This window comes from Triturus cristatus, chromosome 9, assembly GCF_964204655.1.
Source record: "Triturus cristatus chromosome 9, aTriCri1.1, whole genome shotgun sequence".
In the NCBI taxonomy this organism is placed as follows: domain Eukaryota; kingdom Metazoa; phylum Chordata; class Amphibia; order Caudata; family Salamandridae; genus Triturus; species Triturus cristatus.
The window spans coordinates 779,530,789-779,543,116 of record NC_140592.1 but is presented as its reverse complement, the minus strand read 5'-3'; the positions used below and the strand labels follow the sequence as shown (position 1 = coordinate 779,543,116).

General features: G+C 45.1%; 1 protein-coding gene across 1 annotated transcript in view; it reads right to left on the bottom strand.

Moving 5' to 3' along the window:
• LRRC9 (leucine rich repeat containing 9) overlaps positions 1-12,328 on the bottom strand; it is a 597,819-nt gene that overhangs the window by 464,333 nt on the left and 121,158 nt on the right. The window contains exon 4 of the mRNA XM_085626156.1: positions 7,070-7,210. Within this exon, the coding sequence (XP_085482282.1) occupies positions 7,070-7,210 (141 nt within the window). The remainder of the gene's footprint in view (positions 1-7,069; positions 7,211-12,328) is intronic.

Sequence of the window (12,328 nt, the reverse complement as noted above, 5' to 3'; positions counted from 1 at the left end):
ATAACAAGCATATGTCGGCCACTGTCTCCACAGAGTTATTTTGAAAACAGTTGTAAAGACACAGAAGGCACACAACTATACTGTCCAGCCAAGACGTAGTTCACCAGTGGTTACCATCCTTTACAGAAATCTTGTTCTTGAAACAACAAATCATGGGGTGGATTTTCTCTATAAACGGAATCAGCCAGAGTCTATGCATCCACAGGGTTCCAGTTTCATACTGACCTGGGACGCCAAAAAAAGGAGTACTCTTACTTGGGAAGTCGGCAAATTAATTTAGCCAGCTTAAAAGAAGTGCGCATGAGAGCAACGGAGCTCCTTAAGCAACACCACCAGTGGAGGGGCCAGCTTGTTGGCACCTCTTATTTGGCCTATACTAGAAGGGTACTCTTAGTCAGTGGCACCTATAGCTCCACTGGCAATCATGCGCAAAATCGTGGGACCGAAGGGCTCTATGTGTTGGTGGAGCAGAGGCTGGATGGCGCCCCCATTGTACTTGTAGTGCTGTATGCCCATAATAATGGACAAATACAATTTCTAGAGGCCCTGAACCTCACAATGGTACAAGACTTAAATGCATCAACTTTATGCGGTGGAGATTTTAACTGTGTACATAACACCACTATGGGCAGCTCTACCCCTCAACCCCCAACTGGGTAGAGCCCCTGTGGTCCGCGGCGTATGCACGTTTGCGGATTGGTTGGAACACCAACTCTTCATGGCATATGGCATTCCATGCATCTCCTCACAAGGGAATATTCATTTTTCCCCCTGCCCACCGACTACACACGAGAATAGACCTCCTCCTCTGCAACTCAAGTATGGTCCTATTCGTCGCATCTACCGAGTACTTAGGCAGCATGACCTCTGACCATAGACCCCTTAAGATGATGATATACTGGGGTCGGCGGCATGCATTGTTCCCCACCTGGAGGCTGCATATGCTAAACGTAATTTACCACACATGCGATACAACGCATGCCATTACAACGTGGTCATTACAACAACTGCGTTGTTACATCGCATACCATTACAACGCAAGTCGTTACAATGACTTGCTGTAGGGGAGAGAAGGTGTTGGATTTAAAATCCAACACATTCCCTACTGTTGCACAGACTGGATTTCAAACAGTAAATTATACTATTCCAACATCCAGTGCCTCCCCTACAGCAAGTCGTTGTAACGACTTGCGTTGTAATGGTATGCGATGTAACAACTCGGTCGTTGTAATGGCATGCGTTGTAAACGCATGCGATGTAACGTGGCCTATTCCTGCACACACAGGGCCCTACATGACAACACATTTTGTGAGACTGTGGGCATGCAAGTCACCTAGTACTTTGCTGAAAACTACAGCTGATAGAGAGGTGGAGTGGAACTACTTTATGGTGGTCATGCAGGGCTTGTACATTAAGAGTGACTATGGGGTGAAGCTCACATTACGATGTGCACTTATAGACAGGAAAGATACTAGACACCAAATGGAGATACAGGCAGGAGCGGGCACAGTTATCTGCCCTCAGGGCTGAACATAGGGCACTAGTGGACAGACTGGGAAAAATGAACTACGCAGAACATATTGCCAGGCAGCATGCAGAGGGGTAAAGGGCAGGGAGGGTAATGGCCTGGCTAATGCACACGGAAAGGGATAGAAGGCCACTGAGCACTACTAAAACCCAGACTGGAGTCATCCTTACTACACAGATTGACATAACATAGCCTTCTTCAGTTACTACAGAGCCCTGTATCGAGGGAGAGACAAAAGGGGCGACCATTGCAGGATTACCTAAATAGCTGGCCAATCCCACAACTAGATCCCTTGCAACGCCAATCACTTGTTGAGCCATTAACGATCGATGAGGTCCAGCTAGCGATCCATCAGGTGGCACGTAATAAAACCCAGGCGACAGATGGGTTCCCTGTTGAATTCTATTTGACGTATAAGGCCACTCATGCGCCGCAATTATTACAGTTGTTTGAGTCTGCCCGAAACAGGGGCATACTGCCTGCATCCTTGAGAGAGGTGCTAATAGTGGTCCTTCCTAAACCAGGCTTAGACCCACTAAATGTGCAATCCTGCAGACCACTCTCACTACTTAACTTGGACTGTAAGATAATTGTGAACTAGCTAATGCCCTGCCTCATGGTGTTGGTCCAAAACAACCAAAATGGCTTAGTTCCTGGGAGGAACACGTTTCTCAACATCTTTTGAAGCTCATGGAGGAAATCCTCCAGGGTTACCTCCACATGTCGTTATCTCCCTTGACATTGAAAAAGCTTTTGATACGCTGGACTGGTCTTACCTCCAGGGACTTCTGCTTAGAATGGGCTTAGGTCCAAAGATACTGAAATAGATGGAGCTTCTAAATACGGACTTGAATGCTCAGGCACACATGGGCAAGGAAATATCCACAATCTTTCAGGTGAGCAGGGGCACCAGACAGGGCTGTCACTTTCTCCAATCATATTTGCCATCACGATGGAGGCACTGGCTGGCTTGTTCCAACAACAGGGTCCACAGTGGGGGACACTGAGCGGAGACACATGGGAGGCAATTGTGAGAGGTCCATAGAGATCTACCACATATGATGGAAGTGTTTGATGAATTTGGAACAGTTTCGGGCATGAAACAGAACTGGACTAAATCATGCTTCTTTGCTCTCAGAAAACTCACAGAATTGGAGAGGGACGAACCCCATCAAATGGGGTTGTCCTGGCAATACGATTCCTTCTGTTATTTGGAAATTAACATCTACACTTGGATGATGACCTCATACAGGGTAACCTGGGGTTGGTGACGGCTGGTATGCGTCAGTCCCTAGCATTCTGGCTGTCCCTGCCACTCTCCCTGTTGGACAGAGGAGCAATAGCAAAAGCAAAAATGCTGATACTACCTCGTCAGCTTTACAATTTTTTGGAGCTTCTGATACCCCTCCGCCAACGTTTTTTCAATGAACTACAAACTGTTCTTGCTGACTTGATACAGGGTAAAGGAAGGAAGAGGGTGGCCCTCCACAAATCGTATGCCTCTATGGAGAGAGGGGGCCTAGGAGCTCCAAATTATGAGCTGTACTATGCGGCAGCACAGCTATAGCGGCCCTTCCGCTGGTTGTTGGCAGCGCACAGCCCCGAAAGGGTGTTCTTAGTACAGACTATGGCACCCCAGGACACACTGGAGTGGATCATGGACACCAGGAAATGGGGCGCCTTGCCACAACAGCCATATTTGCTGATATGTCTGTACATTCTAGGGAGTACCCCACGCCATATGCTCCTGCCCTGCCACGTTGGGCACAAACAGTTTTCCGCAGTGTCGGATTGCCATAATGCACAACCATGGACGGAGTCGGCTGATTTTACCATAGGCAACCTGTACTAACACAGAACACTGTTGACCTTTCAAAACTTCAGAAAACGCTAGTTATCGATGAGGAGGCAGGCGTGCGGTCAAACTGATATACAGGGGAATATTAGAGTCCAGAGGCCCGAATTTACACACCCGGAGGGATAAATGGGCCCTCTCACTCGGACAGAAGCTCACAGACAGGCAGTGGTCCCTCGCACTAGAAGTCGGAAGATCTCCAGGATCTCACAACTGAACTATATGCGATGAAACTATCTCCATCAAACATATCTCACTCCTGCAAGGCTACACCGTATCTACCCTGGACTGGACATAAAGTGACCGTGGACCACATGTCCGAGAGCAGACTTTTACCATATAGTTTGGGCTTGCCCAGGAATCGGGCAATATTAGAAAGAAGCACTGATGACACTGACGGACATTATGGGATGACCCCTGCGTGCAGACTCCCTTAATTGTTTGCTTGGGATGACTCCCCGTACTCCTAAGAACATATATGCAACGCAATGTACAGATTTGGCGTTGATTCTGTTAAACCTCCGTATAGCGCTGGCATGGAAATCTGCAGTCCCAACACCTCCCACCCCCTTCCCACTCCAGCACAGTAGATAAGAGATATCCACAATTGGGCCACCGCTGAGACCCCAGTCTGGCGCTTGCTCCCACTGCAGCGGGGGGGCTGGGGGAGATGGCACAAAAGACAGCATGGGATGCATAAAAAGGCAAACTGGCAGCGAAGACAGATGAACGACCACCCTAAGATCCAAAATAGGTTGAACTGCACCCCTCGGAGCACTCAGTGGTAGTAGGCAGGAGTAAAGCATTAATAATGCGCAACACACTTGTGGTGGGCCCAGGCACAATGCTGAGCCCGGGCCTCCCCTTTCGCGCTCTTTGGCCCCTCCACGCAAGAGGAAATCAGTAGTCCAGTCTCCAAACAACCCTACAAGAATGGGGGTCCTTCACCTCCACACCCATCCTTCACACATGCCAAGATAGCTACCGAACTAATGCCCCTAGAAGGATGATCATGAACGCTTCACAGTGCACACCTCTGACATTATAGATTAAGCCCCATTTGAGCGAGGTTGCATTGTTCTTAGATTAGTGTAACAGGCTGTAGTATATGCGATGCATTATGTGTGAGCCATGATATGATGCCCCCACCCAGTGAGCATTTACCGGAATATAGTGTGGTTATCAACATATCTCAGGAACCACGAGAACTGTGGGAGCACTCAAAGTCATACAGATTGCGACATGTACTGTGTTATTGCTCTAGTTGTAAAATGTAACCTACTTATGATCCTAGATGTACGTGTTTCCACTCTGAAAAGCTAATATAGGATACTGGGGCACAAAAAGGAGATGAAAAACATTTGGGGAACTAGGGATCTGGAATCCTCGGCTCAGTGAAATGCTCCCATTAGGAATGGGAAGGAAGGCTATGACAAGACTCTATGAAGCCCTGCTGAAAAAGTTCACAGCGCCCCTTGACAGAGGTACAAGAGTAAGGGACCACTGACAATGGCAGGGGACCCAGCTCAGGAATGAGGAAGGGTACATGATGCTGAGATCGAAATCTAGGGTTTCTAGGAATGCATGATTGAATCTCAAAAAGGCCTCTGGACATCAAACACTAGAAAAAGCTAGAACTACAATGGACTGAACTAAACAGCTTAACGTAACTAAGTTTCCCCCTGAGGGGGTAGGGGTAAAATAGAGGCAGCCTTGTCCTGGGATGAACTGACATTTGCATTTGCCAATACATTTAACGACAAATTGCCCTGAAGGGTGTGTATAATAAAATGGAAACTGCCATATAATGAGGGTATATGTTTGAAAACTTAAGGATTGAAATAGAAATTGTATGAATCTGTAGCTGAGTTTGTGGAGGAAGACAGGTGGGGACAATGGTCCCCTTGCTGATGGAATTGCGCCTGCTCTATAGCAACTGGGTATCCCCAATTACTACTGGAGTGGGAGATGCGCGTCAACCCTTCGTCCTGAATTGCAATTATATCTTGAGGTGGAGAACGGCTAAAAAATGGGGCATGCAGAATTGAGCAGAATCTTTGCAAAGATTATGTGATTTTATCATATGTAGGATAGACTACATATCTATCAAGTTGTTTTATGCTGTTATTTAACAAAACAGCTTGTTGCTAAACATGTGATTCATGTAATGACACCGAAGCAAATGTGCAGTCCCTATCTTGTCCTTGCTACTGAACGAAACCCAGAATCAAGTGACTGTACAATAGTTTTTTACACTCAAAAGTAATGTACCTGTACAACAATCATTAACAGTGAAACACAACAAAAGGTGTTTAAAAAGAAAAAGACTCCGGCTGGCATAAACTAACCTAACACAACCATTTCCTAAATGTACAAGTCAGAATTCAGTGCAACAGTGAGCACCCTAATGTCAAAATTCTAAGTAAGCAAAGAAAAGTTCTGCATCAAAAAATGTGGGTTCTTAATTCTCCTTGCTCCGTCTGTTCATCTGTCCGCGTTGTTAGACACTATGGAGTGCTAGGCCCTTCTCAACACACTGTCTTGCTACCTGGGCACTGAGCACATGATAGGTTCAAGATTAACAGCAGTCAAGCTCCTTAATTAAGGGCTAGGCTCCCTAATGTGCATTTGCCGGAAGGTTCCCTGAATTTCTTATTTGTTAAACTTGCTAGGGCTGGTGACAGTGCCAGTGGAGACTAAGGTTGGAGTTTCTATGCTCCACTGATCATTTATGTGTGCAGGGCGATATGTACAACTGCCAAGCAGCCTGTGAACTGCAGCTACATAGCTAGGAGAAATAAAGCAGCAGGTAGGATTTTTGACCTTGTGACCTCCCTGCACAGCTGCTCCTACTCCTTGTTTCCTTCTCGGAGGATCACAGTGTGGTGTGTGTCAAGTCTCTGCAACCATGCAGGCCCCATATTCCTTGCAGAAAAGTTTCTGACCTGAGCAGCAATCGTCTTGAAGTGCAGATCAATATGGCGGGCATGGTAAAGGGGGTAGAGCATGCTTGACCATTTTAGAAGGTAAGGAAGTGCAGAGTCACTATCATCCAGAGAATTTTCCAAAATACGAAGGCACACTCAATGATGAATTTTAAGTATCACTGTATTGTGAGCTTCGTAATGTAAAAGCAAGCTTCTAAAAACTGGCGCAAGAAACTCAGTGCTCCACCAGCCAAATATTATTTTTTAATATGCATAGATAAAATAAAATCCAGGTCCTGTAACACCCCCCACTGACCCTCACAAATGGCATCTGAGAATACTCAGCCTGTTCCCAGTATTCTTTAACTTATACACAGAACCCTTGGGTGTTCTATTTGCCAACCACAAGAGAACCATCCATGAGTATGTTGAAGATAATTAGAAGGGAGAAGTGGGACTAGATGTCTGAGCCCCTGTCTGACCATGGACAGAACATCCAAAACTGAAGGTTCTAATCCAAAGGCTATTCCAGAAATGTAAATGGTAGGGAGGCTGGACTTAAGAGTACTGTACATTATACTTCTGGAATTCTTGTATTTCTTGAGGAAATTAGGTTTTGTAGGATTTATACAATGCCCGAATCCCCTTTTAAATTGGCGAGCATGGAATAAAAATAATACATGCAGTAAAATTATAAATACATACAGGAAATGCAATATGTTTGTGTATTTCAGTGCACAGCAGTTTGAATGTACTCACCTCTATAAATGTGATCTGATTATTGTTCAACCACAGGGTTTCCAGCTGAGTTAGTTCTTCCAAATTTTCAATCACATCAATTGCATTGCAATATAGATAAAGCTTTTCCAGATGTTTACAGTGTTGCAGACCATCAATTTTCTGTACAAAAACAAAGGTAAGATGGTTAATAAACATATTTTCTACAACTGCAACATCTCATGATAACTTTCGTACTGCCATCCTCAAGCTCTGGGCATTCACAAATGTGTGTGAAATATATCACCACCACGTGGAAGGGACAGAAACAGAGTAGCAAGGCACTCAAAAATGCTTTTGTACACAATCAATCAATATGAGTGTCCGTTTCTGGGTTAATTTCCCATAACCAGCACACCTCTCCAATACCCTTTTCATAAAAATCTGGTCAAAGGTGTTGAGCTTAGGGACCCGCTTTGCTTTCTCCCTGATGAGAAGACAATTGTTCTGGATGGAAGAAACATCTTGGACAGCTTTGAATCTAGAATTACCCTTATTAATTACTCAATCTCGATGTCTGTAATCGGAGAGTATTTTGAGTAGTTACTTGACAAACGGATGTTGTAGAGGATTCATAGTGGTACAATAAAGCTGCTCACAACCAAGGCTGTTGCAGAGGTGCTCAGGAGACCGTTATCCAGGTTGTGGTGTTAGTAGGCATGAATGTTGGTAAAACTTAGTTGGGTTGTGCCCAAATGGCAACATTTTGCATCTGCAGTGCCTGTTGCCATGGTGAACATTAGGAAGACTCTGTGGCTTGCCATATGTCAACATAGAAGCATGTGTTCTGTAGGTCCCTAGAGCACAAACCAGTTGTTGGCCTAAACAGCACCTGGTACTTTAGCTAGATTAAGCATTCTGGATTCCCGTTGTCTTCAGAATTGCGAAGAGCCCATCTCTCTCTTAAATTGGATGAAGAAATGGTGTGCCTAAAAGCCATGCACTCGCCTGGAGGGGAAGGAGAGGAGGGGTCCACGTGTGAAGAGAAGAACATTCATTAAATTCTATGGTGGCCTGAGGTGAGAAGAGTGGCCTTGATGGTGGCACTTGAAGGAGCTGCAAAGGAAAAACCAGAGGACCAAGGAGTCTATTTTTTGGGTCCATTTGCAGTGACAAGAAAGTTTACTCCTCACAAGAATGGTGTGTGTGCAACTGGGAAACTGGCTCAATGAGATTCCCTGCTCAAAGTCAGCAGTTGAGGACTGCAAAAGATTTACCACCAGAAGCACTTCCTCTTGGAATGAAAGGTGAGAGGCAGAACAAAAGCAGCTGGCTGGAGGATAGTAGTAGTAGAAGGCTCTGGGTTTGGGGGACCAGAAAGTCTTCATAGAATGAGGTTTGGTGTCTGGCTTGTACCAACTGGATGGAACGTAGTTATTAAGCCATAACTAGTCATGTTTTGTATTGTTTCAACACTTCATCCATTAAGGGGCTGAACTAATTCTTGACAGTAAAGGGCAAATTGAGAACTTATCCATGAAAGGATGGAATAGTGCCCTTCAGAAGTGGCACCAATGCTAAGGCAGCGCAGTTCCCAGAAATAAAGATGCAATAACAAACAAGCATTGACAAAGTCAATAGGTCTTGACTTCAGCAGACTGATTGGCTTCGGCAATGATTTTTGCCGATGATGCTCAGTAGTGGAAGTTGAATATTTTTGGGCGATATTGCCGTCAGCAAAATAAGTAAGAGTGATGACCTATGCGCACACTTGCTTTATTCCTCAAGTGCACATATCAATCATGAATCTATATCGACATGATGACATATAAGCAAACATGCTTCACCATGTGTGCACATATGGCGTCGAAACGTCCGCCATTTTTCTTTACTCACTGCTCCAAGATTGCGGATGCAAAAAAGTTAAATGTGCAGGAAAGCTCATACTTAAACAAAATAGCAGTCCAGGAGCAAATTGCAGTTGCCAAGGCCTCCAGAAAATAAAAACAAATGTATGCACTTGATAGGAAGGAAGGTGGAAGAACAGAGGAGTCGGTGGTGGAAACACAGGGTGAACAATGTAGAGTGGAATGACTAGTGAGCAACAGAGGAGCTTTAAGTGGTGGGGAAAGGAACAGATGAGATGGGAAGTTGGGAGCAACATGGTGTACTCAGAGGGGAGCGGCTATGTGGGAAGTGAAGCAGCACATGAGTGATATATCAAGAAAATGCACGCACCCCTATGGACTGCTGAAAAAGAAATTATAAGTAGTCGCCTGAATGTAAGCATTGGGAGGATGATAGTTAACCATTCAAAAGGATAATGAAAAGGCTATGATTCAAGGGGAGGGACAAACACAAGAAGAAGCAAACTTATTAAATAAGAAGTAAGCAAATGAGATTGTCAAGAAGCAAGCAAATGGTAAATACTGGACTAGCCTAAAGCCCTCGAAAAGTATTGGTACTGTCCATCAACAAGATGTTAGAAGCTGTCTGAGGGCCCGACCTAGATATACTTGCTAGCATGGTCTTTGGCTGAAGTGGTGCTTGTCACCTGAGAGGGTATCCAGGACCCGGCTGTAGGTCTCATTCGAAGAGCCAGGTCTTGAGCTCCTTCCTGAAGCCGATCAGCGAGGCTGAGGTGCGTAGGGGGAGTTTTCAAGGCATTGGCGGCGCGGCAGCGGCGTATACGAGGGATGAGGTGTGCAAAACAGAGGTTCCTGGGTGGACAGTGTAAGTGTAGACTGTGGTTCAAGTAGGTCGGTCCTAGGGTCTGGAGGGCTTTGTAGACGTGCGTCAGGAGCTTGAAATGCACCGGAACATGATATTATACTAAGTATTTGACTGTATAAGTACTGTATAATGTAAGCCTTGAGAAAGAGGATTCTCATTTTTAAATGTGTTGGCTGTGTGGCTCTATTTAGGTATTTCTGGAAATTAAGTGTTTAGTTATGTTATGTTGATTTGTATAGTGCACTAATTACCCAAGAGATTAATCAGGCGCTTGGGCAAGATGTGTTGGTGTGTGGTCCCAAGGTACTTACATGAAGAGCCAGGTCTTCAGCTTCTTGCGGAACTCAATACGTGAGGAGGAGTTCAATTTAACATAACATAGCATAACATAACATATGTATTTGTAATGCACACATTCACCCAAGGGTATCTTGGTGCTGTATAACAGATGTTTATTGCTACCCAACTCAATGGTACTTATTTTATCGACATCAAAAGGATGTAAGGCTGAGTGGACCTGCCGGAATTTATACCTGTGACCATGATGTCGAATACAGGTCCTCATAGTGAACGCATTACTCAACTAAGCCACGAGACCCTGTCTTGGGTGCGATGTATGAGAATGAGCAGTTTTGCTTTTGCAGATGCGGGGCATGTGTGCGAGTGAGAGTGAGGCAGAGCATAGGTGTCTGGTGGGTTCGTGAAAAGGTATGTAGCTGTTCAGGTATTCTGGTCCTGTGTTGTGCACAGCTTTGTATGTGTGTGTGAGAAGTTTGAATTGGCTGTGCTTGTGAATGGGGAGCCAGTGAAGCTTCCTGAGATACTATGTGATGTGGTTGCGGCCTAAGTGGTCGAGTATGAGCCTTGTATGGTCTGTAGTCAGTGTAGGAGTTGTTTGGAGAATCCAGCATAGAGAGTGTTGCCATAGTCCAGTCTGCTGGTGATGTGTGCTTGTGTGAAAGGCCGTCTGGTATTCTGAGACTACCATTTGAAGATCTTTCACAGCAGGGTGTGGAAGGAGGAGGTGCACACTGTGTTAACTGGAGCAGTTATGTTCAGGAAGTGACAGCGATGTCTTGTGATCGGATGGTGTTAGCGAGCTGTGTCATGTATATGTTGACAAAAGTGGGGCTGATGGACGATACCTGAGAGTCACCACATATCAGTTTCTTAGTCTCTGATGTGAAGGGTGGAAGCCTGACCCTTTGGGTTCTTTCCGTGAGGAAGGAACAGATCCATTTGAGAGCAGATACTTGTATGCCAATCTCATGGAGTCTTCAGACAAGGGTGTTGAGGGAGACCATGTCGAACGTCGCAGAGACGTCGAGCAGGATGAGGGTCGCTGTTTCTCCTCGGTCCATGATGTTTTGAATGTTGTCAGTGGCCGCGATGAGTGCTGTTTCTGTGCTGTGGTTCTTTCTGAATCCTGATTGCATGTTGTCTACAGGATGGTGAAGTTCAAGGTGCGTTGTGAGTTGCTTGTTAATGGCCTTCTCAATCACTTTGGCTGGATAGGGGTGCAGGGAGATGGGTCACAAGTTGCTCAGTTGATTTGGGTTGGCTGTGGGCTTCTTGAGGAATGCGAGATTTCTGCAAGTTTCCATTCATCCGGGAAAGTGGCGAACATGATGAAGGTGTTGATGTTGTGGGTCACGGTGGTGCTGATTGGTGATGTTCTCAGGTTGTACATGTGGTTGGTGTATGGGTCCGATGGGCCCCCTGAGTGGATGGTCCGCATTATTGCTGCTGTTTCATTTCTGGTGAGTGTTGTCCATTCAATCAGGTGGCCATCCTACTTGGTGGTGGGTAGGTCAGTGATGAGTTCTCTGGCGTTGGGTTGATGTGCGAAGTTGCTTTAGATGTAGGCAAGTTTGCTGTGAGAGAAGTTAGATAGGTTGTCACAGAGTTGTTGGGAGGCAGCAAAGTTGTTGACAGTGGTTGAGGGCAAGGTGAAATCCTTATCAATCAAAGTCTGTTTGCATCTGTTGGAGCTTCCATCAATGAGGTCCACTAGTGTTTTTTTCTTTGTGCCTCTAATTTGCTGGTGACAGCGTCTGATAGATAAAGGCAATACTTTTCATAGCCAGTACAAATGAAATTTGTTGGATTAATGAGTATTGCATTAATGAGTGATAGAGTTGACATTGTCAGTTGTAGGAAAGGTTTCTATATGTGGCACAGCATCAAAGTTAAGTCTCTATACCTAGGGCCTCAGAAATTATGCACCTCTGGAATTATGTAGCAGGGGAAGACCAAATTACGTAGCAATGTTGACTAAACAATGCAACAAGAAAAGGTAAATCATGCGACGTAAAGCAACACTTTTATTGTAGTATTACCTCATTATTTTGCCTTTTTTACTCGTTGACACTTTTTGGACAAATGTTTCACCTTATTAGTCCACTTTGATACCCAAATACAGAAATAAGCAACAGTCAATCTTTACGAAGGGTTCCCACTGTGTGTTATTGCGTTTTTTGTAACCTTTGATACGTTAGATCTAAAACCAAACATTTTTGGCTGAAATTTGCAGGTTTTGCAGCAGATGACGGATTATTTGGCAAATCC